General features: G+C 43.3%; 1 protein-coding gene across 2 annotated transcripts; it reads left to right on the top strand.

Moving 5' to 3' along the window:
* The first annotated feature begins 409 nt into the window (after window positions 1–409).
* rbbp5 (retinoblastoma binding protein 5) lies at window positions 410–23600 on the top strand. 2 transcript variants are annotated; one of them, XM_080727541.1, is made up of 14 exons: window positions 410–536; window positions 1968–1993; window positions 2319–2491; window positions 4100–4240; window positions 4855–5017; window positions 7622–7731; window positions 8873–8992; window positions 10325–10478; window positions 11144–11215; window positions 12169–12286; window positions 13402–13471; window positions 16793–17022; window positions 19798–19875; window positions 23333–23600. In XM_080727541.1, the coding sequence occupies exons 1-14, from the start codon at window positions 518–520 to the stop codon at window positions 23383–23385; spliced, it is 1527 nt and encodes a 508-aa protein (XP_080583667.1). In that variant the 5' UTR covers window positions 410–517; the 3' UTR covers window positions 23386–23600. The 2 variants fall into 2 exon arrangements, with proteins under 2 accessions (XP_080583667.1, XP_080583666.1); XM_080727540.1 differs by having other exon boundaries at window positions 19798–20010.
* The last annotated feature ends 1395 nt before the right edge of the window (window positions 23601–24995 follow it).

Below are 24995 nucleotides of genomic sequence, written 5' to 3'. Positions count from 1 at the left end.
GGTTAATGTATGATTTTGTTTTGTAATAATAATCGAAATCTACAAAGCAACTAGTAACTAAAGTAAAGTTTTCAAATAATAGTAATGGAGTAAAAGTACAACATTTGGATCCAAGATGTAGTGGAGTAGAAGTAAAAGTATTGGAAATACTCAAGTAAAGAACAAATACCCCAAAGTATAAATGTACTTAGTTACTTTCCACCACTGGATTTAACTATAATTCACTTTATTTGAAATTCTTACAGTACAATTAAAAATAAACAATAATATAAAATCAAATGTAAAACAACTAGTTGTTAATAAACAGGTAGTATTAAACAAAGAATGCATTTCTATTCAGGCATGTGTGAGTCCACTCTGTTTGGGGTCCTTCGTATCACGCTAGGCGCCAGTGTCGCGCTGTTGTTATGTTAGCATCAGAGGCTAACGTTTGGCTAACTGTTGACTGACAGGACTGACGCCATTCAAAACAACACAGCGCTGCTTTCACCCTGTTTGGACCTTTAATCTCTGCACGATGAACTTAGAACTGCTCGGTAAAAACATTATATTTGTGTTGTTCTTATTTATTTAAGTCTGGAAACTTGACGAGATCCGTTTAGCTGCTGCAACGAGAATAGCCTGTTAGCCTAGCCTAGCATGGCACTGGTATTCCATTAGTCAAATAAATTATTATTTAATGTCTTAATGACTGTAAAGTGTATTTATTCTGGTATTTATCTGTGCAATAGTAGTGTACTGTAGTTACATAATGATGATCAACATGATGTAACCTTAGAGATACAAGTAGAAACGTTACATTAGTATGAATGGCTTTGCCTTTTATACCAGGGGTCTTCAACCTGTGGGTCGGGACCCCCAGGAGGGGTCCCCAAATTATTTTGGGGGTCCCCAGATGATTAACTTAATGTGCAACATTGTTTTCCCACTCAACAGTAAACAAACCAACATAAAGTTTAAGTGTATAGAGGGTACCTGCACATTTCTAAAGTGACAATTTAAGGACTTTTTTATACCTCTTAAAATCAATGACAAATTAAACATTGGCCAAATTGTTAAATATTAGAGGCAGAAATTGTGAAAATATCAGATCTACATGCTCACAACGCCTCGCAACATGCCTCAACTCTTAGTGCTCGTCAGGGTGGGGTCCCCAGTTAAAATATGATTATTTGGGGGGTCGCAGCCTGAAAAGGTTGAGAACCACTGATTTATACCAGTGGTGGAAAGTAAGTAGCAGATGTATTTAAGTAAATGTTTTAGGTTTGAAGATTGATTGAAGACTTTGTCAGTTTGCATAGGAAAAGGTACAGTTTCATGACCATACAGTTCACTGGTACAAGGTCAACTAAAAGGAGATCCTAGTAAGCTTTTCGGCTTATTTACACCGGAAACCTATGGGTATTTGTTACTTTGTAGATTGATTTATTATTATTACAAAACATACATTAACCACTTCAGGCCTATATTATATTTTGGTAATTTGAAAATAGCAGATCTACAAGCTGGCGATGGGCAGCATGGGACGCATTGTGAGCTTGTAGATCTGCCATCTTCAATATATTTTTATACATTTTAAAACATGAAATGGGACATTCTGCATAATGAGTACTTTTACTCTTGGTACTTTAAAGTACATTTTGATACCAATACTTTTGTACTTTTACTCAAGTCAATTTTGAATTCCGGACTTTTACTTGTAATGGAGTATTTCCACATTGCAATATTGATACTTTTACTTAAGTAAAGGATGTGAGTACTTTTCACACCACTGCTTTATGTTGAGTCGTATGACGGTGTGACCCGTGAAAAAATACAGATCTACAAGCTAGCTCACAAAAAAGGCTGCTTGTAGATCTGTTATTTTTGGCCAGAGGCTCACTCATACGGTGTGTGGTAAATGCTGCTTTATATACTCTGTCTGTAAACAAACTGTGATTCCTTTTCTTCCTTTGTTTTGTTTACAGAGTCATTCGGGCAAAACTATCCAGAGGTATGCAAATCTCTTTATTAATACTAGTACAAGTGAGATGTTGTATTGTGTGTTTTGATGCTATAGAACACAGAGGGTTCCCAGTTCGATCCCGGGCTCCCCCAGAATTTATGGCTAAAGTGTAGTCTGTGCAGTTGCCTATAATAAAAGTAAGTTTTTGGAGCATATAAACAGTGTGCGGGCGTTCTTCTCCTTCCATTATCTGATACCTTGATGTCCAGCACCTGGCCTGAATATAGGCTTGAGATGTGCACACAATTTTGTCTATAAAGTGTAGTCTGTGTCACAGTCTAGTGTGTCACTGTGTGTGTGTGTGTGTTTTCAGGAGGCAGATGGCACCCTGGACTGTATCAGCATGGCGCTCACGTGTACCTTCAACCGCTGGGGCACCCTGCTGGCGGTGGGGTGCAACGACGGCCGCATCGTCATCTGGGACTTCCTCACGCGAGGCATCGCTAAAATCATCAGCGCACATATCCATCCTGTCTGCTCTTTATGGTAATGTATTAGACCTTTTGTTTAGGTTATGGGCATGGTTTGGGTGCAACAGACTTTGGTGGTGAAATCCCGCTATTTCTATGTGTCATTATTTTCGACTACGGGAGTCGGCAGGTTAGCTACTCACCAGCGTCAGGGTTACTGAGGTTAGGGTTAGAGTTTGGATTAGGTCTAGGCATAGAGGTTAACATTCACCAGCGTTGGCTGGTTAGCTTTTCACCAGGTTAACATTCACCCATGTCAAATACTGGGACGTAACAAACAAACAAACGTTATGTTGAGATATCGACACGCTCCCAACTTTGGTTGCAGGCTGAAAAATGCAGGTTGCGCACAAGAGCCTTTTTTTGCTGTCTACAATGCAGCTTGCGGGCCAGATACCTGTCACACACTTTCAGGTCCCTGCCTCGATGTCACCAAAGTAGTTTTTTAGGTTTTAGGTGTGCGTAACACGTGCACAGCCGTGCAATTCTACCAACGGCTCTGTTTCTTTGGGAACCACTGCAAAAAGACGCAGACAGAAACAAAGTCTGGTGTGATCTGACCCTAACCTTACACTTACAACACGCTCACCCATTTCCTACTGTTTTCTTGGTGTGATTCTAAATCCAGGTCTCTGATTAACCGCTGTCTTATACCTTGTAGCCTGGGATCGCTTCTCATTTCTGGGTTTGATCCAGTCGGGAGCGGAAACCATGTCATGTTGTAGTCCTCAAAGGACCACAATTTGGCCGTAAAGATCAAACCGGATTCAGTTTTTTTCTTTTTTCCTTTAAAATTTTTATCCCACGATTTTTGTAACCCATTTTTTCACCCGGTGCCAATTGCCTAAGCTGTGATCCTGGGCTCTACTCTCCCTCTGCCAACCTGGGGAGGGCCCCGAACTGAGCTCATGCTTCCTTCAATGCATGAGGAGTGAGCAGGCCGCTTCTTATCACCTGACAGGGGGAGCTTCCCCGGTTGGACGTAGCGCGTGGAAGGAACACGTTATTCCAACCAGTTCCATTCCCCTCCATCAGGCGCCCCGGCTGGCCAGGGGGAGGCTTTATAGAGACCAGGATTACTGCATGTTTTTGTGAGGGTATCTACCCTAGGAGACACGGGGAGAACATGCAAACTCCACACAGAAAGGCCCTTTTGCCAACCCCACCTAGGGTGTGGGCACTGATGACGCGGAGGAGGGAACACGCCCCCAGCACCCACAGTGTCCCCCGGCGGGAATTGAACCCAGGACCTTCTAGCTGTGAGGCGACAGCACTACTGACTGCGCCACCGTGCCTCCAAACCGGATTCAGTTTTAACCCAAAATAATTCTCCTGCCCTCAAGGACATACTTTTAGGGCCTACCTAATAAACCCCTTGATGCAGCGTAGTTTTGCTTTTGGAAAATGTGTTTGGTATATGCATCTTTTAGTCCCAACTCATAGCGACCCGCTTTGGGGAAACAAACGGGGGGAACCAAAACAAAGCGACGCCGCTTCTTCTGCTTGTGGTTTCCGCCTAGAGCGGATCAAACGGCCGTTGTAAACGAACACCAGGCTTTCCTCCGAGAAAGCCTGGTGACGCGAGGTTATACCGTCAAGTGTTTTTGTCTCTGTGTGCTTGCAGTTGGAGTCGAGACGGTCACAAGCTGGTGAGTGCGTCAACAGACAACATTGTCTCCCAGTGGGACGTCCTGACGGGGGACTGTGACCAGAGGTTCCGCTTCCCCTCGCCCATCCTCAAACTGCAGTACCACCCCCGTCACCTGTGAGTGTTTGGAACATCTATTTGATCTCAAAGTGGGGTCTATTCTATATACAAAGTGACATGTCCAAAATAGTAGTGCCAGCTTGAAAGTGTTTAAATTTAGGCCTAGAATTATTGAATGCTTTAACTATTGAAGAATAGCAGATATACAAGCTCACAGCGAGCTTGTAGTTCTGCTATTTTTGAAAAATCGTGAAATATTAGAATTTTGACCCGATTCTATAAGTGTCTTTTGAATCCTTCTAAGGTTTTTTGAAAAACCTATGTTTCTATGTCAGCAATCTGGCCAGCCATCGTCAAAGAAAAGGTCCTTTTCACTTAACTGGAGCTCAGTTAGTCTGTTCTTGAGAGACTACTATGGTCAGTGGTTCTCAAACCTTTTCATGTGAAGGACCCCCCAAAATGATCTCAAAACATTTAGTTCCAGGGACAACCCAGAAGCAAAATTTGAGTTACAAACGTATGAAAATACATATATTCAAAGATTTGCACACATTTTCGTGACTTTTCTATTTTTCACTGGTTAAAGCATGCAATAATTCTAGGCGTAAATGGGCTAAAGGTGGAGGGTGGATTGATGCATTGGAATACTAAATCAGAATTGTGTGTTTTAGAGACAAGGTTCTGGTGTGTCCCATGAAGTCTGCTCCGGTTCTGTTGACGTTATCGGACTCCAAACACGTGGTGCTTCCCGTGGACGACGACTCGGACCTCAACGTGGTGGCGGCCTTCGACCGGCGCGGCGAGTACATCTACACCGGCAACGCCAAGGGAAAGGTGAGGGCTGTGTTTTAACTAGTATTCTGTTTTTATATTTATAAAGGCCCATTCCCACTGGGCCAGATAACAGATAAAAGAAATCTCCTTCTCCAGATATTTTTCCATTCAAAGTGGATGGTAGATACAGATACAAAAATCACACTCGTGTGAACTGAGCGGTGGAGGCTGTGTGTGTGTGTGTGTGTGTGTGTGTGTGTGTGTGTGTGTGTGTGTGTGTGTGTGTGTGTGTGTGTGTGTGTGTGTGTGTGTGTGTGTGTGTGTGTGTGTGTGTGTGTGTGTGTGTGTGTGTGTGTGTGTGTGTGTGTGTGTGTGTGTGTGTGTGTGTGTGTGTGCGGGCGTGAATGTGAGTGTGAATGTGAATGTGTGTGAGTGTGCCTGGCCTCAGTGGCCTGAACAACAGCGCCCCTCCCTTAACATGTGTGGTCAAAAAAGGTACTTCAGGCTACAGACACACAGACAGACAGACAGACACACACGGACGGATACACATACGGCCACGCTATGGAGACGGTGTGACCACCGCTCAAAAATATCTACCACAGATATTTGCCACAGATACTTTTATCTGTGGCATCTATTTTTTTTATCTGTATCTACCATACACTTTGAATGTAAAAATATCTGGAGAAAGAGATTTCTTTATCTGTTATCTGGCCCAGTGGGAATGGGCCTTTATTCTTATACAATCTGCTTCTGCATGAAAAGAAAAACATCTTAATTTGTTTGTACAGTCGTATATACTTACCCTTATTTGAGTGACTGTTGTCAGCTCGACCTAGTCTGGACATTCTCCTCTGACCTCTCTGGCATCAACAAAGCATTTTCTCCCACAGAACTGCCCTTCGCTGGATATTTCCTCTTTTTAAGACCTTTTCTCTGTAAACCCTAGAGATGGTTTAGTGTTAAAATCCCAGTAGATCAGCAGTTTCTGAAATACCAGCCCGTTTGGCACCAACAACCATGTCACGTTCAAAGTCATTTAAATACATTAACCTTCCATCCCCATTCTGATGCTCAGTTTGACCTGCAGCAGATCATCTACTCTTGACCATGTGTACGTTCATAAATGCATTGAGTTGCTGCCATGCGATTGAGCAGATTTGAAATTTGTCATGGAGAGCAGTTTGATAAGTGTACCTAATAATGTGGCCGGTGAGTGTATTTTGCAATACGCAGGGGTTAAAGTTCTCAGTCCTGGGGACTGATTTCAGACTTGAGGATTCCATAGTGGCTGTTTCTGAGATCAGTGCAGATCTGCAAAAAAGGAATATACCATATATATATATGTTACAGGGTAACTGGGTAACTCAGGGAGACTGTGGTAAGAGCGCTCGTTTTGTAGTTCACCACACACTAATCACCACCAGATGGCGACACAGCCATTCAATAGTGAAGGCGCTGACGTCACTCGTTTGCGACTCTCTTTCTTTATTTACTAGCCTAGCCTAGCCTAGCCTAGCCTAGCTTAGCCATTAGCTCCATTGTAGTCACTTGGACAGGGCGTTTATCGTGGGCTTGCCCAGGCCTTACGGCCTGGGCATAAATATAACGATTGCATTCACCACGGCTTCGTAACTCGCGCGGCGCTCCGCCGGCCGCGCGGCCCTGGCCCGCTCTTCCGCTGGCCTTCGCGCCGCTTGCAATGTCGTGGACAATCGAGTGGCTCCGCCTGGAGGACGTTGTTGTGGCGACCGCTTGTTCCGCCCTGTGCGGCACGGCAAGCGCTCCGTTTCTCTAATTCTCTGAGACGCAAAAAAAACGTGACATACATATATATATATATATATATATATATATATATATATATATATATATATACACATAATAAGGGGAGGCCGTGGCATGAATGACAAAGTCGTCAAAAATGCTAGTTAAGTGATCTCCAAACTAAAAAGCATTTGCATTGGCCAGAATAGCAATAGAATACAACAGAACCTCAGAAGATACTTCTATAAAATGAAGCATGGATTATTTTATGCTGTAACTATTAAAAAATAGCAGATATACAACATCACAGCGCGAGTGCCGCGCTGCGAGCTTGTAGATCTGCTATTTTTGAAAAACCGTGAAAATTAGAATTTTTACCCGATTCTATAAGTGTCTTTTGAATCCTTCTAAGGTTTGAAAAAAAAAAAGAAAAACTATGTTTCTATGTCAGCAATCTGGCCATCCATCGTCACTTAACCGGAGCTCAGTTAGTCTGTTCTTGAGAGACTACTATGTCAGTGGTTCTCAAACCTTTTCATGTGAAGGACCCCCAAACTGATTTATTTGGCCACGGACCCCCATCTCAAAATATCTAGTTCCAGGGACCACCCCCAGAAGCAAAATTTGAGTTACAAACGTTCGCTTTAAAAATACATACATACTGTATATTCAAAGATTTGCACACATTTTCACAACTTTTTTTTTTCTCCAAAAATAGCAGATCTACAAGCTCACAGCGCTGTGAGCTTGTATATCTGCTATTTTTCAATAGTTAAAGCATTCAATAATTCTAGGCCTAAATGGGTTAACGCCTGAATACATAAGGTTTTCACAAAACCCCCTGGACCTGTCTCATCTCATGTTGTTGTTGTGGTGTTGTTCTGCTGTGTGTAGATCCTGGTGTTGAACATACACACACAGGAGCTGGTGGCCTCCTTCAGAGTGACCACAGGGACCAGTAACACCACGGCTATCAAGTCCATCGAGTTTGCACGCAAGGGCAGGTGAGTGACACGTGAAGGATTCCAGGCCTGGCCAGCAATGTGTTGAATATGAACGTCAAAGTGTCCATTTCACAGGGGAAATTCAATTGACAGTTTCTGTTTCAGTTTCCCTTTAGTTTTCTTTTTTTAATGATTGATTGATTGATTGATTGAAGAGTTTATTAGCAGTTTGCAATTGAAAAAGTACAGTTTCATGACAGTACAAATCACTGGTACACGGTCAACTAAAAGGAGATCCTAGATGCTGCTTGACTTTGCTGAGTTTCTGACTAGATCCAAAGAGGATACATTCAGTTTTACCAATGTGAATTGAGAGTGTTATCATTGAGCCAGGTGCAGATCATGTTACTTCATAGTTGATGAGTTTTGCTTGCTTTTGCAATAGTTTACATGGCATCTGCACCTTCCAACACATCCACTTTGTTTCCCAGTCCAGGGCAAGACAAAAAAAAAAAAAAAGAAATCTTTGTGTCCCAGTACCAAACCAACTTTTAGGGTTCTCATTCTGAACCAATTTCAGTGGAAATACTCTGAACTGGTTCAAAATTAGAACTTATGCATCATAAACTTAGAATTTATGATAGCATATTCAGTAGTCCATACTCATGTTTCTGTCAAAATAATCTGTTGCCAGTTTAATCATCCAAAAGGTCATTTTAAAATGACCAATTTCAAAGATAATCTACATGTACCTAGTCAAAAAGTGACCGTCTGCTTGCCTCCTACAGCCACCGAGTGGCGCAGTTGAGTTACAATACAAGTTAGTCGAGGCTTTTAAACCAAGGTGACCGTGACACGGTACATCTCAGTTAAACACAACAAAAATGTTTGGCATGTCATTTTAACAATGCTGAAATAGCTGCCATAGTCTACACATCATGTACAAAAACAACTCCCAATATCAGTGTGCGGTTCTACCAAAACAAGCAACCTCTGGGAGATTCGATATGTCACGGATGTCAATCTAACATCCTTCGACAATCCATGCCTAGGGTCTCACAGTCACAGGGGAAGGCAATACAGCCGTACAACTAGATGGCAACACATGTTTGTGCTATAAATGTGTGCTATATATAATATACAAGCGTATATAGGGTTCAAGTGATTAAGCATGGCCTCATCTGTTCTCTGTGTCTGTCAGCTGTTTCCTCATCAACACAGCAGACAGAATCATCAGGGTTTATGACGGCAGGGAGATCCTGACCTGCGGCAGAGACGGAGAACCTGAACCCATGCAGAAACTCCAAGACCTGGTCAACAGGTACTGTAGCAGCAGAACCTTTTCCCACATCAACCATAGTGTCCCCTTTCTGGGGTGAATATTCTAGATCAGCTATTTCTTAAAGGGGTAACTGTCACCTAAAGGGGTACTGTCACTTTAAAAAGTCATCAATTCGCAATTATAAGCCAATCAAATTATTTGACTGTACTTAGACTACTTACTGTACTGGTCAGCTGTTGTCGGGGAGCGAGGGGCAGATTACACTGTGACATGAGTTTCAGACTATTTCAGACCGTTTTCAGAGAGACCACGTGACATACTATTATAATTTCGGGGCGTGTCAGCGGGCCTTTAAATAGCTGATCTTGGTGCTGTAAGTGACATGTCTTTGGTTAAAACAAAAAGGTTTTTGGTTAAAAAGGTGATGTAATCATTGCCATAGAATGATTAGTTCTATGACTAATCAACACAATCACTTGTCTGACACCACCTTTAACTGTGATACCGTAAAGCCTCTATCAGAGTCCAGGGTGAAGAGCTATTCACTTCAACCCGTTGTAGTTTCCTAGCTATCACCTAGGCTTTGTTATGTATTTCTAGATGATAGCTAGAAAACTACACCGCGGTGAAGTGAATACCTCTTCACCCTGGACTCTGATAGAGGCTTAACACATCGGGTGCCCCTGGATTGCCCCATTTATCCCCTCTCGCTGCCCAGGCCCACCACCATTGTATTGAATCCGGCCCTGCTGCGTCAATGCATGCGTCATGACGTCACTTGGTCACATGAGCGCAGACAGGATGTTGTTGTGTAACTTTCTGTATGGACCAGTGTTGATCATAACTGTTCATTGCCGATCAAAATTTTTACATTTTGCCGCACCCCGCCACAGTTTTAGCCATAAAACAAACATCAGAGATAAAGGGTGTTAAAGATGGGGAAATGCATTGGAGTATATGGAGAAAAACGGCCGTGCGATGCTCTCAGCGTTGACTCGAAGCGACTAGCGGCTAATGGGCTACATCCATGCGTAGCCCCAACCTAACGGTGAGATTTAAAGTTAATACTGTAAATACAGTAAACACGTCAACGCGTCGTGGGCCTCCAGAGACATCAAAGAGATTGGCGTGTAGACACCTCGTGGGCATCCCATGAGTTAAGAGGGAGCACCTGATTTAACAGTGCAGCGACTGATCTCCCAACATTAGCCTATAGTCATCAGGACAAGTCAGATTGGTCATATGGCCCAACAGCAGGGCTAGGCTGCACTGACTGGAATTCTCATCTTTTTTTTTTTTGCTCTCCTCACTCTGTGTCCCCCTGTTCCCTGTCCTCCCTGTCCCTGTCCTCCCTGTCCCCCCGTCCTGCAGGACACCGTGGAAGCGGTGCTGTTTTTCGGGGGACGGGGAGTACATCGTGGCGGGTTCAGCCAGGCAGCACGCCCTCTACATCTGGGAGAAGAGCATCGGCAACCTGGTGAAAATCCTCCACGGAACCAGAGGAGAGCTGCTCCTCGACGTCGCTGTGAGTATACCCTACGTGCGGTTTGGAAACGCCTCCGTCGCATTTCTCTAGTGGAGACTCGGAGAGCATGGAAATGTGTGAGATGGATCGTTTCGATTTCTTCAATACTTGTGGGTCAGTACAAAACTATTGCACACCTGGATTAAAAGTCTAAAAGCTGCATGGGTGAAACGGTCAACATTGGCGAACAGCAATGGTGACCCGCACACTGATGGTACTAGAAATTGCGATTTATGATATTATCGTGATAATCAAAATATCCCCAACATCCATTATCCTGGGGCGGAACAGTTGCCAAAAAATAGCAGATCTACAAGGTCGGCTATTGCTATTTGTTTGGCAAAGAGATTTGGTAGAGAGTGAAAAAAGAAGGTCCGCTTGACCAGGTCCGCTTGACCAATTATAGAGGGTTTAAGTGATACTGGATATGCAGCTTGGGCAATCAAAGGTGAATTGATCCCAGTGCATGACGGAGGACGATTTCACGATAAATCTAAATCTCCACAATTATCGTGAGTGTTAATATCACGATAAACAATAATAACGATTCTCGTCCCATCCCTAGTCACACAGGCTTGGTGTACATATAGTACTAGTTGGAGTTGTACAGTGTTTATTCCCTGGTGAAGATATATTCATTTATGTAAGCTTTCTTCTTTCCACAGTGGCATCCAGTGCGTCCCATCATAGCGTCCATCTCTAGCGGGGTGGTGTCCATTTGGGCTCAGAACCAAGTGGTAAGTGGACTGACTGCGAGATGGATAAATAAGAATAATAGAATTCCGTTTTTTTTTACCCATTTAGGCCTAGAATTATTGACTGCTTTAACCAGTGAAAAATAGCAGATATACAAGCTCACAGCGCGGCACCGAGTGCCGCGCTGCGAGCTTGTAGATCTGCTATTTTTGAAAAAGTCGTGAAAATGTGTGCAAATCTTTGACTATGTATTTTCAAAGCGAATGTTTGTAACTAAAATTTTGCTTCTGGGTGGTCCCTGGAACTAAATATTTTGAGATGGGGGTCCGTGGCCAAATAAATATAATTTTGGGGGTCCTTCACATGAAAAGGTTTGAGAACCACTGACATAGTAATCTCTCAAGCACAGACTAACTGAGCTCCAGTTAAGTGAAAAGGACCTTTTCTTTGACGATGGCTAAGCCAGATTGCTGACATAGAAACATAGGTTTTTCAATAAGACACTTATAGAATCGGGTCAAAATTTAAATTTTCACGATTTTTCAAAAATAGCAGATCTACAAGCTCGCAGCGCGGCACTCGGTGCCGCGCTGTGAGCTTGTATATCTGCTATTTTTCAATAGTTAAAGCATAAAATAATGATACACAATAATGTGTACCCGACCCGTTCTAAATGGGTTAATATTTGAGTGATATTCTACTTGACCACTTTCAGCTATAATCAAACTGTACTCGGTCCTCTTCAAGATGACCAAGAAGTAGAGCAACAGAAAAGGCACACGGTTCTTTTTGCGTTCATGTCCACGGTTCATTTGAAAGAAGACTCTGTTCTCTTTCTGGTCAACTTCGGCTCTGATTCACGGCCTCTTTCTTTCAATTAGAATATATATTTTTGTGTCTTCAGTTGTGTGAGATTGTTGATGTCCTTCAAACGAGATGCAACAACATTTGATTTAGGTAGAGGATTGGAAAATGTAAAATGTTGTGTTTGTAGGAAAACTGGAGCGCTTTCGCCCCAGACTTCAAAGAGCTGGATGAAAACGTGGAGTACGAGGAGCGGGAGTCGGAGTTCGATATCGAGGACGAGGACAAGAGCGAACCAGAGCAGACAGGTAAGCCACACCATGTTTTATATACATTATGTACATCAGTGGTTCTCAACGTGGGGACACAGCTTGTGCATCAAAATCAGTTTAACCACTGTTAACCAAATATGCATTGGCGAATTGGAAATGGCCGATCTAAAAGCTCACGGCGCGTTGCAACATGACATGGTGAGAGCTTGTAGATCTGCTAGAACCCAAATTGTTTATGGGGGTCCCAGATCAATAGATGGGAGTCCGTGCCAAATATACATCTTACAGTAATGTGGTTCTTTATGCAGGTCTTGGAATGAAGTCTCCTTGTTGTTTATTTTAATGATGGGTAAACCATGGTGTTGTGGCCTGGAGCAATCAAACTGACGTAGAATACTTTATTCATGTTTAACAGCATCACAATGAAAACAAATTTTTCAAGGATTCTTTTACATATATTCCTTTATACCCATTCAGAACGGGTACACATTATTGTGTATTATTATTTTATGCTTTAACTATAAAAAAATAGCAGATATACAAGCTCACAGCGCGGCACCGAGTGCCGCGCTGTGAGCTTGTAGATCTGCTATTTTTGATAAATCGTGAACATTTGAATTTTTACCCGATTCTATTAGTGTCTTTTGAATCCTAAGTTTTTTTGGGAAAAACCTATGTTTCTATGTCAGCAATCTGGCTAGCCATCGTGAAAGAAAAGGTACTTTTCACTTAACTGGAGCTCAGTTAGTCTGTTCTTGAGAGGCTACTATGTCAGTGGTTCTGAAACCTTTCCATGTCAAGGACCCCCAAATGTATATGTATTTGGCCACGGACCCCCATCTCTTCGTTCCAGGGACCACCCAGAAGCAAAATTTTGAGTACAAATGTTCGCTTTAAAAATACATATATTCAAAGATTTGCACAAATATTCACGCTTTTCAAAAATAGCAGATCTACAAGCTCGCAGCGCGGCACTCGGTGCCGCGCTGTGAGCTTGTAGATCTGCTATTTTTCAATAGCTAAAGTATTCAATAATTCTAGGCCTAAATGGGTTAATGTTCAGCAGCCCCGGCCCACAGGTTGAGAATGACAGATCTTAGTTGACAAAGCAGAATTCTCATTGATCATAATGTCCTTGATGTGTCCTTCAGGTGCAGACGCTGAGGAGGATGAGGTGGTCGATGTGACCACGGTGGACCCCATAGTAGCTTTCTGTAGCAGGTAATTTATTTACTCTGTTGAACCCATAGTAGCTTTCTGTAGCAGGTAATTTATTTACTCTGTTGACCCCATAGTAGCTTTCTGTAGCAGGTAATTTATTTACTGTTGACCCCATAGTAGCTTTCTGTAGCAGGTAATTTATTTACTCTGTTGACCCCATAGTAGCTTTCTGTAGCAGGTAATTTATTTACTGTTGACCCCATAGTAGCTTTCTGTAGCAGGTAATTTATTTACTCTGTTGACCCCATAGTAGCTTTCTGTAGCAGGTAATTTATTTACTGTTGAACCCATAGTAGCTTTCTGTAGCAGGTAATTTATTTACTCTGTTGACTCCATAGTAGCTTTCTGTAGCAGGTAATTTATTTACTGTTGACCCCATAGTAGCTTTCTGTAGCAGGTAATTTATTTACTCTGTTGACTCCATAGTAGCTTTCTGTAGCAGGTAATTTATTTACTCTGTTGACCCCATAGTAGCTTTCTGTAGCAGGTAATTTATTTACTGTTGACCCCATAGTAGCTTTCTGTAGCAGGTAATTTATTTACTGTTGACCCCATAGTAGCTTTCTGTAGCAGGTAATTTATTTACTGTTGACCCCATAGTAGCTTTCTGTAGCAGGTAATTTATTTACTCTGTTGAACCCATAGTAGCTTTCTGTAGCAGGTAATTTATTTACTGTTGACCCCATAGTAGCTTTCTGTAGCAGGTAATTTATTTACTGTTGAACCCATAGTAGCTTTCTGTAGCAGGTAATTTATTTACTCTGTTGACCCCATAGTAGCTTTCTGTAGCAGGTAATTTATTTACTGTTGAACCCATAGTAGCTTTCTGTAGCAGGTAATTTATTTACTCTGTTGACCCCATAGTAGCTTTCTGTAGCAGGTAATTTATTTACTCTGTTGACCCCATAGTAGCTTTCTGTAGCAGGTAATTTATTTACTCTGTTGAACCCATAGTAGCTTTCTGTAGCAGGTAATTTATTTACTCTGTTGACCCCATAGTAGCTTTCTGTAGCAGGTAATGTATTTACTGTTGACCCCATAGTAGCTTTCTGTAGCAGGTAATTTATTTACTGTTGACCCCATAGTAGCTTTCTGTAGCAGGTAATTTATTTACTGTTGACCCCATAGTAGCTTTCTGTAGCAGGTAATTTATTTACTGTTGAACCCATAGTAGCTTTCTGTAGCAGGTAATTTATTTACTGTTGACCCCATAGTAGCTTTCTGTAGCAGGTAATTTATTTACTGTTGAACCCATAGTAGCTTTCTGTAGCAGGTAATTTATTTACTCTGTTGACCCCATAGTAGCTTTCTGTAGCAGGTAATTTATTTACTGTTGACCCCATAGTAGCTTTCTGTAGCAGGTAATTTATTTACTCTGTTGACCCCATAGTAGCTTTCTGTAGCAGGTAATTTATTTACTCTGTTGACCCCATAGTAGCTTTCTGTAGCAGGTAATTTATTTACTCTGTTGACCCCATAGTAGCTTTCTGTAGCAGGTAATTTATTTACTGTTGACCCCATAGTAGCTTTCTGTAGCAGGTAATTTATTTACTGTTGACCCCATAGTAGCTTGTAGCAGGTAGGTTTATTTACAACATGGTTGATTTAGTCACTAAATCCACTCTTCTTATGTTCTCATGTCTTTTCTTACATGCATATGCGTTTTATCTTCTCCCTAACATTCTGACCCCCACAAGAATGTATTTTGTTCTAAGGTCCCCATACATATTTTGTGTTGTTAAAAAAATATATTTTGATGACAACCTTTGCTGGGGTTCCCATGGAACGCCCCTCAAGGACCCGTGGGTAGGGTTGCCACCCGTACCGTATAATACGGAATCGTTCCGTATTGGACAATTAAAAGATGCGTTCCGTATTGAACCAATACGGAACATGGTTTGTTCCGTATTTAACCAAATGCCCCATAAAGGCCTGTCACACACACCTCAACACAGCATTTAACAATAATGAATGAAATAAAACACAGGAAAAGACAGCAAAAGGAGAGAGAGGCTCGCAGTCGCTGCGCTCTGCGCTCTGCCTCGTCCTCTCCTCTCCTCTCTGCCCGGGCTGCCCGGCCCCTGTCTGCATAATGCGCTGCATGTCGCTGTCAATCACCGTTACCTAGTTACAGTCAGTGATCACTGAACTTCCTCCTTCCACCAGGCAGATGCACACCGCACGCTTTAAAAGCAGAAAAGAATTAGTGCTCCATGGTTAATCGTTTTCAAACCGAAATCGCGATGCAAAGGTTTCTCTGCGAAGTAGTCTTCCCAAGCAACATGGAGACGTTTTAATTTTTAAAATCCCTTCATAATTGACTAAAGCAATGATCAAATCAAACTGTGATGACTTTCTTTGCTTCCACGCATCTCCACAGCACACTGCTGAAAGACAAAGTGAATGTGATTTTTTGGCACAGTGGTCACTGTGCAGGAGCATGGGAACAGCATGGGAACTAGGGATGCTGCAGGTGTTACAGCACCCCTATGGGGAAGTTCTCATTTTTTATTTAAATAAGAAAAGAACAAATCAAACATAGCAAAAATACAATATAGGTTATATCATGTTGTGTGTTATAGTTATAACTATTCTATGCATTTCATGGGTTTGGGACTGCATTTCTTCGCCGGCCGGCGGCTGTGCCACGCGCACGGAACGCACAGAACGCACACACCGCGTGCCCGGAAGAGGTGTTCCTTATTTCAATTTCTGAAAGGTGGCAACCCTACCCGTGGGAGACCCGTACCTCACATTGAGAACCACTGTGGTACAGGTTTGCAGTGTAAAGCAGTGTTTCTCAACCACTGTGCCTGGGGACCTTTGGTGTGCCCCTGAGAAGGGTCAAGTGTGCCCCTTGAAACAGCTTGAAAGCCAGTATTGTATTAATCATTTTAAAAATTATTTAAACTAGTGAAAACAGCCGATCTACAAGCACACAACGCCTCGCGGTGCGAGGCGTTGTGTGCTTGTAGATCTGCTGTTTTCACTACTGTTGTGCGACAGCCTTGTCTGATGAAGCAGGGCTTTACTTTGCGAAGAAACGTACAAGTTTGAAACTTGGAGATACAAGGTTTCTTCCCGACAGTGATGATATTTACACCCCCGTATTATGTTGGTGTGCCCATGGATTCTTGGGACATGAAAAGTGTGCCCATGCAGAATAAAGGTTGAGAAACAATGGTGTAAAGCTGTGTGTGTGTGTGTGTGTGTGTGTGTGTGTGTGTGTGTGTGTGTGTGTGTGTGTGTGTGTGTGTGTGTGTGTGTGTGTGTGTGTGTGTGTGTGTGTGTGTGTGTGTGTGTGTGTGTGTGTGTGTGTAGTGACGAGGAGCTGGAGGACTACAAGGCCCTACTGTACCTGCCCATCGCCCCAGAGGTGGAGGACCCCGAGGAGAACCCCTTCGGACCCCCGCCCGACGCCTCCGCCCAGGCGGGCACCGGGGAGGACGGCTCTGGGGGCGGAGACAAGAAGAGACAGCCCTCCTCTGAAGGCCCCACCAAGAAGAAGGCCCGGACCACCACCATCGAGCTGCAGGGTGTTCCCAGTGACGGTAAGCCGGGGAATCTCTCCTGTCAGGTGAAAAGAAGCAACTTGGACTCCTCATGCATAGAAGGAGTGGCTGGGTGAAACTGGGTAGCAAAATTGTGGGATAAAAGGATAAGTTAAAAAAAAAAAAAAAAAGACCAGAGCACCAACAAGTGCAAACTAATTCCATTGCATTTTTTGAGGGCCTAAGGATGATGGAAACGTTGCTAACTTAGCACATGCACCCGGTGAAAATTTACATATTATATATTGAGGTTGGACATTTGGTGGGTAAAATGGCTCAATCGCACCCTGTACAAAATGTCTAAATTTGGTCTCCCGTTATGGTTTCAACTACATGTGCCAAATTCTTGGTGCCCTGCCATAAAGCCAACATGACTTACTTCAGGATACAAAATACTTTAACCAGTCTTGAGGATAGTTTTCAGTCCTATTTTTTACCACCTTAACGCAGGGGTTAAAGTTCTCCGTCCTGGGGACGGATTTCCGTCCTGAGGAGTCCCTAGGGGCTATTTATGAGATCAATGGAGATTTGCAAAAAAAAATATTAAAGGGAGTGGGGGGTGTAGCCATGGCCGCGATGTTAATAACATGACCGAAATCGTCAAAATGCAGCATAATACTTGCTAGTCAAGTCAAGTGATCTCCAAATTACAATGCATCCCTCCCCAGCGAATTATTTTAAAACATCTATGTGACTGTGTGAAGATGCGCTGCTCACAGCTGCAGCTGCTGTAACTTGACACCATTCACACAAAGTCAAGGTCCAAGCGTTAGCCTCAGCTAGCTTAGCTTTTAGCCCTGGTGTGTGGCTGTGTTGTGTGCATGACGTGCAGATGTGCAAGCTCATAATGTGTCACTTTGTGACTCAAAGTACTACGGATTTTAACGGTGAAGTTATGGAATTCGCTCTGTATGGATAGCAGTGTCCAAAAGATGAAATCACAGGAATAATGGAAGTCACTGGAGTTATACACCATGTAAACAGCAGGTACGCTATCTAAATATGTGTTTACAGGGAAGGCAGCAGTAATTGACAATAAACGGTTGCTTATGTTCTCTTTCTCTTGCATTAAAATAAGCAACGGAACACTTGTTATGTTTGCAAATCAGAGATTCGGGGGGGGGGGGGGGGGTCGGGGCAGTGTTTCATTTGGGACCGATGCAGCGTATCATGATTGGTGCTCATGGCTGTACTAGGCGGAGGTTTGTCCACTACGTGGGCAGTGTTTCTCTCATAACATTACCCACGTGTGGTGGTTCAGTCAGCGACAATATGGAGCAGTTCGTTTAGTTGTGAATGAAGGCTCGTTTCGGACGTGCTTAGCACAGTCAAAAACAAATGGAGGTGACCAGACTCTATGCAACTAACTAACTGCAGTAGCCTATAGCATCCCCACCTTGTTTTAACATGGGTGGATTTTTAGCTGTGGTTGGCTGGATGAAACGTTTGACACAGGAAAGCCATTCAGGTTCCTGTTTCTGTTGGGTGTGCAACAGAATACTATGTTATGGCATCAACGGTACAAAGACGCTTTTCAAGTGGGGCGGTGGCAACGGGGGGACAAAAATAAATGTAACCCCTGTTAACGGCATGGTGCCTACTGTGCATCTCGATATCACAAAGGTGCAACGGTTCCATCATGGCTGCTCACTCTTTGGCAGTTCTCCAGTAAGGTTGGGCATAAATGCCTGGCATGTTCTGTGGGCGCAAGTAGTGAACAGCAAGGTCTGCCACCCCAAAACACATGCATAGTGGGTACATAGTACATAGTCCTGCCAGTGCCCTTGACCAAGGTACTGGCATCAGAAGTGGAGTTGATCCCTGGGCGCTGCACGGCGTGCACGCTGGCTGCTCAATGCAGCAAGAGCAGTTAGGATGGGTCAAATGACGAGGACACATTTCCTCAAGGGGACAATAAAATGTACACCTGTGCTTTTTTATAAAATGGTGTGTAAATGGAGGGCTTGACATTAACTTTTTGAAGCACTTGTCCTTTGGTCAATTACATTTCCCATTCACTTGTCCGGGCACAAAACGCCCTTGCCCCCTCCACTCCCTACAAAGCTTCTAGGAACGTCACCGTAAAAGTGAAACCAAGAGCCACTTCTCCGACGGACAAGTTTTACTTTTTACTGAACTCGTCCGGAAGGATCTATTACTTGTCCCAGACAATAGGACAAGCCCTGGAATGTAGCACTATTGAAGCAAAATACCAAAGGCAGGGTTCCCACGGTCATGAAATTCCTGGAAATATTTTGAAATTAGAAAAATATTTTTCCTGTACTGGAAAAGTTTTGGAATTGATCAAGGGTCCTGGAAGGTCCTGGAAAAAATAGCTATGCATTTTCTTTGGTTATTCATTTTGTTAATACCTCTGAAATGACAAATTAAACATTGGCCAAATTGTCAAATATTAGAGGTAGAAATTGTGAAAATAGCAGATCTACATGCTCACAACGCCTCGCAACGCGAGGCGTTGTGAGCATGTAGATCTGCTATTTTCACAATTTTCACCATGAAACTGTGTCAAAATTCCTCAACTCTTAGTGCTCGTCAGGCTGCCGGGGTCCCCAGTTCAAATATGATTATTTCGGGGGTCACGGCCTGAAAAGTTTGAGAACCACTGTCTTTGGGCTTTGCGCATAGGAGTAAGCGACTCGTTATTGAGCTGAATTATTGTTATATAGTCCTGGAAATTGGGTTAAATATTCTGGAAAAGTTTTGGAAATTAATTGGTACTTCACGTTTGTGTTGTTGTGTGATTTGTCTGTGCAGAGGTTCATCCCCTGCTGGGAGTGAAGGGCGACAGCAAGTCAAAGAAGAAGGCGGCGGGGCGGCCCAAAGGCTCCAAAGGTAAAGACAAAGACTACCCGTTCAGGCCCAAGCCCTACCGGGGCGAGAGGCCCGCCTACCCGCCAGAGGGCCTGGGCGGCGCCGGGACAGGAGCAGTAGGGCTGAAGGGCCGGGCAGAGCTGGGTCTCGGGGCAGGTAAGGACGTCACGCCACCAAGCTGCAGTAGAGCTGCACTAATCTAACGCTCTGCTGCCTCGTCTGAGCCCAGCCTGCAGGCTGCACCAACCAACACATGCAGCCCCAATCCTAGACCACATCTTTTATTTATTATCAGAAAGTGAAGAATCTTGCAATTAATTTAACTTTAACTTTAACTTTAACCTGCTTGCAGCCAGGGTTAAATAACAATATTAAAAGGTAAAGTTCTGGCAATTGAAGTCAATATTGAAAATGGGTGGTCTTCCCCTTTAAGCCCTATTCACAATCAAGACACTGCATCAGCTTCATCATTCATTGCCAAGAAATGAAATGAAAGTAAAATAACATCCCATATATTAGCATCATAATTACTGTAGAATATTTGCCAATACAGGAACATAGATGTAACACACACATTTAGCACAAAATCAACCAAATAAACGCATCGCAAATTAAGACGAAAACTGGTGTATTGTCACAATACAGTAAATATAAGAATATTGCTAACAAGGTATTTGATTTAAAAAAAAAAGAAAAAGCAGAACATAGTGAATTATCTGTCCATGCCCACTAGTGTAGCGACCGGGCCCAATCCAGTGTTTAACCCATTTAGGCCTAGACTTATTTAATGCTTTAACTATTGAAAAATAGCAGATCTACAAGCTCACCGCAAGCTTGTAGATCTGCTATTTTTGAAAAGGTCTTTGAATATATACCCTTTTAAAAGCTAACATTTGTAACTCAAATATTTGCTTCTGGGGGGTCCTTGGAACAACATGTTTTGAGGTGGGGGTCCTCAGCCAAATACATGTAATTCTGGGGGTCCTTGACATGAAAAAGTTTGAGAACCACCGATTTGGAAGAAGGATTTAGAAGACATTTATGGAATCGTGTCAAAAATATTCAAAGACTTGCACAAAATGTTCACGATGGTTAAAAAATGGCTGATTGCTGTGAGCTTGTATATCTGTTTTAATAGTTAAAGCGTTAAATAATGGTTAAAGTGGTTCAAATCTAAAGTGACACAGATTTGCGTTCAGGCCTAAATGGCGTCTTAATTAGCCAATTAGCCAGTAGCTATGCCCCTCCCAAAAAGCTTTTGTCCAATGCTAGCTTAGAATAACTTCCTGCTTGCCAAGGTAGCTAGCATTGGACAAAAGCTTTTAGGGGAGGGGCATAGCTACTGGCTAATTGAACCCGTGTCAGGGCTGCATGGTTGGGTGCAGCATCTCTCCCTGGGTGCTAGCGTCTCTCCCTGGGTGCTAGCGTCTCTCCCTGGGTAATAGCGTCTCTCCCCTGGGTGCTAGCGTCTCTCCCTGGGTGCTAGCGTCTCTCCCTGGGTGCTAGCGTCTCTCCCTGGGTGCTAGCGTCTCTCCCCTGGGTGCTAGCGTCTCTCCCTGGGTGCTAGCATCTCTCCCTGGGTGCTAGCGTCTCTCCCTGGGTGCTAGCGTCTCTCCCTGGGTGCTAGCATCTCTCCCTGGGTGCTAGCGTCTCTCCCTGGGTGCTAGCGTCTCTCCCTGGGTGCTAGCGTCTCTCCCTGGGTGCTAGCGTCTCTCCCTGGGTGCTAGCGTCTCTCCCTGGGTGCTAGCATCTCTCCCTGGGTGCTAGCGTCTCTCCCTGGGTGCTAGCGTCTCTCCCCTGGGTGCTAGCGTGTCTCCCTGAGTGCTAGCGTCTCTCCCTGAGTGCTAGCGTCTCTCCCTGGGTGCTAGCGTCTCTCCCTGAGTGCTAGCGTCTCTCCTGCTGTGGCTCTAGTTTCATCTCCTCCTGCTGTGCCTCCTCTGCTCCCCTCCTGCTCCTCTGCTCCTGCCTGGCTCCTCCCTGGGCTTGTGTGGGGTTTTATACCTTGGTGTGTGTTTGGCACGTTGCAGGTATGATGCTTCTCCACGTTGTGTTGTGTTGTGTTGTGTTGTCTGGGTCCTGTGTGCTTCGGTTGAGAGTGGGTCAGTGGTTCTCAACCTGTGGGTCTGGGCGATTTTCGGGGGTCCCCAGATGACAATCCAAGGACTTGTAAGACATTTTAATACCTAAAAAAAAAAGACCATTACTGCATCAAAAGTAATGAACAAACATAAAAACTGGTCAAACATTGACAAATAATATAAGAAAGAGGCAGAAATAACATGTATCTGTAAAACGGAGTCAAACTAAATGTAATGCCTCAACTCCTACACATTCCTTGTGCTTGTCAGGGTGGGGGGGGGGGGGTCCCCAGTTCAAATAGGATCATTAATGGGGGTCACGGCTTGAAAAGGTTGAGAACCACTGGTGCAGGTGTCATGTGGGCGTGTGCTTACGGGACTCCTTAAGAACCAGGTGTTTCGTCCGGGGACCGCCCACTTATGTCCCGCGTCTCACACAGTGCTGTGTGCACGATGCGCGTTCACGCTGCTAACCACGTTGAGTGCCAATGAGCTTTCTGAAACCCCACCAAAATAACGCTAATAATATCACTAGCTGACGTTAGCATGCTAGCTGGCTACATAATGTGTAAACGGTCTGTCTCCCCTGCCTGCCTTGTGTGCACTGCTAGTCTGCTGCGTCCTGCTAGCTAAACGCAACGCATCCCGGTGAAACACCTGGTTTGTAGCGAGTCCTGTCTGCTAATACACAGCCTCTGATGATAACCCTTCCTGGATGGCATTCTGGATTCATCTTTAGTGCTTTCATAAAGATTTTGATTTGTATATGATTTTGTCAATAATAAAATAATATAGTCATATGGTACCTAACAAAACAAAAGCCATTCATGTGAGTATTGTTTTCCAAACATTAAAGATCTTTTTTTTTTTCTTTTTTACTGTATGCTCTATACCAGGGTTCCCCAATAGGCGGCCCGCGGGCCATTTGCTGCCCGCGGGGAGCTACTGTCTGGCCCCCACCAACCCCAGTAATAATGGTAGTATAAGAGCAGCAACAACACTAGCATATCGTCATTGTTGGGTGGAAACCTTGTATGTCCAAAACCGTTCGTTTTGTATTTATCATCTAAAAAATTCACTAAACTAGTGAAAACAGCCGATCTACAAGCACACAACGCCTCGCATCGCCAGGCGATGTTTCTGCCCGACAGTGACGATATCTGAACTGTTGCTGGAGTAGCGGAAACGCCACCATGGCCCCCTGCAATGTTGTGGCCCTCTGCTTGGTACCCTAAACATAATTCGGACCTTGGGGAAAACTATTTGGGGAACCCTGCTCTATACTGTGTATACAAATACTGTAGATAATTACTGTTTGGCAGAAACCTCGTATTTCCATATTTCAACTTTTTGATACTTCATCATACAGGTATCTAACTGCGCTGGTGTTCATTCCACAGGATTGCAGGTGTCACAGTCCTACAAACAGCATGATATTGGAGGGATGGACTGATTGATCATTAGCGCCACCTGGAGGAGAACAACAGCTAAAAGTATCATGAACTGATGAATCCATCCCCCCCACTGACTGTAGTGATGTCATAACCCTCATAATGACATCACAGTCCCTAGCCACCACGGAGCTAGACTTTATTCTTTTCTTCTGGTTTTGTATTCCTTTTTTTTATATTCTTGTACATATTTGACAACGTTCTCAGTCAGTGCACGTGTTGATAACTGTTTAAATAAAAGCAATATTGTGCTAGAGAGCGATTTTATTGTTGTTTATAAGAACCTTGAAGATTGACGCCCATTGCACACTGAGTCTGTTTTATTCGCACAAAAACCTAAAAGATGACAATTAAAATGAACACGCATCTCTTGCACGCCAACTCCCAGATTTCTGTTTGGCTGCAATTGTTTTTCAATTGAATCGAGTTTGTTTACTGTTTTTTTTTTTTTTATATAATTAGTTATAATTTATAAACTGATACCAACTCTTTCAGTGGCATGGGCATCAGTGTGCAAAGCGTTTTTGCTGCCATGCTATACTGTCAACATCATCTGCGGTTGTACTGCTTTTACAGCACTCATATGGCGTGCAGAACTATCAAACGAAGGTAAAGATTACTTACAAACTATATTTAAAGATGTTATTGGACAGTAACGATTTTAAAGCTCCAATTATGTATTGAATGTAACATGCTAGAGACCTATGGTACTGTACATCATCAAGACATGGTGTCAGGATAATGTAGCAGTCTGTGAGCCTTGTACTGCACTAACTGACATTCTGTGTCTGAAGTGCTGGCCATACTAAATCTACCTAGGGAATTCACAGGCTTTGTCATTTTTGACTGTACAGTAGGGCATTCACGAATAGTGATTTTTAGTATTCGAATTATTCGACCTCAAAGTATTCGAATAGTCGAATATTCGACAGGACTGGCCAAACTCTCAAATATTAAGTAAGCAAGAGGCGAACATTGTGAAAATAGCCGATCTACATGCTCACAACGCCTCGGAACGCGAGGCGTTGTGAGCATGTAGATCTGCTATTTTCACAATATTTATCTGCGGAACCGAGTCACATTAAATGTAATACCTACAATTCCAAGTGCTTGTCAGGGTGGGGGTCCCCAGTTCAAATATGTTTATTTTGGGGGTCACAGCCTAAAAAGGTTTGAGAACCCCTGGTATAGAGCATTAACAAATTCATCCACCAGGGTCATTGACAACTCATTCTTATAACTTCCTATCTAGCCAAGCTTTATAAACTTATATTTTTTAAAGAGAAAACAATAAAAAAATCAAAATAAGCGAATATTCGACTTTGGTGAACGACGTCGAATAGTGACTTTGATATTCGAATATTTGGTGAATGCCCTACTGTACAGTATAATAAGTGTTGATGGCGCTAATGGGGAGACTGAATTAGCTTGAATTAGTAGATTTGAACGATGCCAACCTAAAGACGGTTATGTCAAAATGTTATCAACAAACAAACTTTGCAACCAGGCCAAGATTAACATCCTGGACCAGTACTACACCAGCTCAGCTTCAGGTTCCTCTGGGTTCAAATCGGCTGCCGTCCAAGCTGCTCACATCATGCACTGTTAAGAC

Source organism: Nannobrachium achirus (assembly GCF_963921795.1).
Source record: "Nannobrachium achirus genome assembly, chromosome: 6".
NCBI classification, from domain to species: domain Eukaryota; kingdom Metazoa; phylum Chordata; class Actinopteri; order Myctophiformes; family Myctophidae; genus Nannobrachium; species Nannobrachium achirus.
This window is presented reverse-complemented; position numbering and strand designations above follow the sequence as displayed.

What these genes read in the sequence shown, in the direction of transcription:
- rbbp5 (XM_080727540.1), top strand. An exon ending in GCAGGGTGTTCCCAGTGACG is followed by an intron (nt 17,023 to 19,797) that starts GTAAGCCGGGGA and finishes TTGTCTGTGCAG; the next exon opens with AGGTTCATCCCCTGCTGGGA. An exon ending in AGAGCTGGGTCTCGGGGCAG is followed by an intron (nt 20,011 to 23,332) that starts GTAAGGACGTCA and finishes TTCATTCCACAG; the next exon opens with GATTGCAGGTGTCACAGTCC.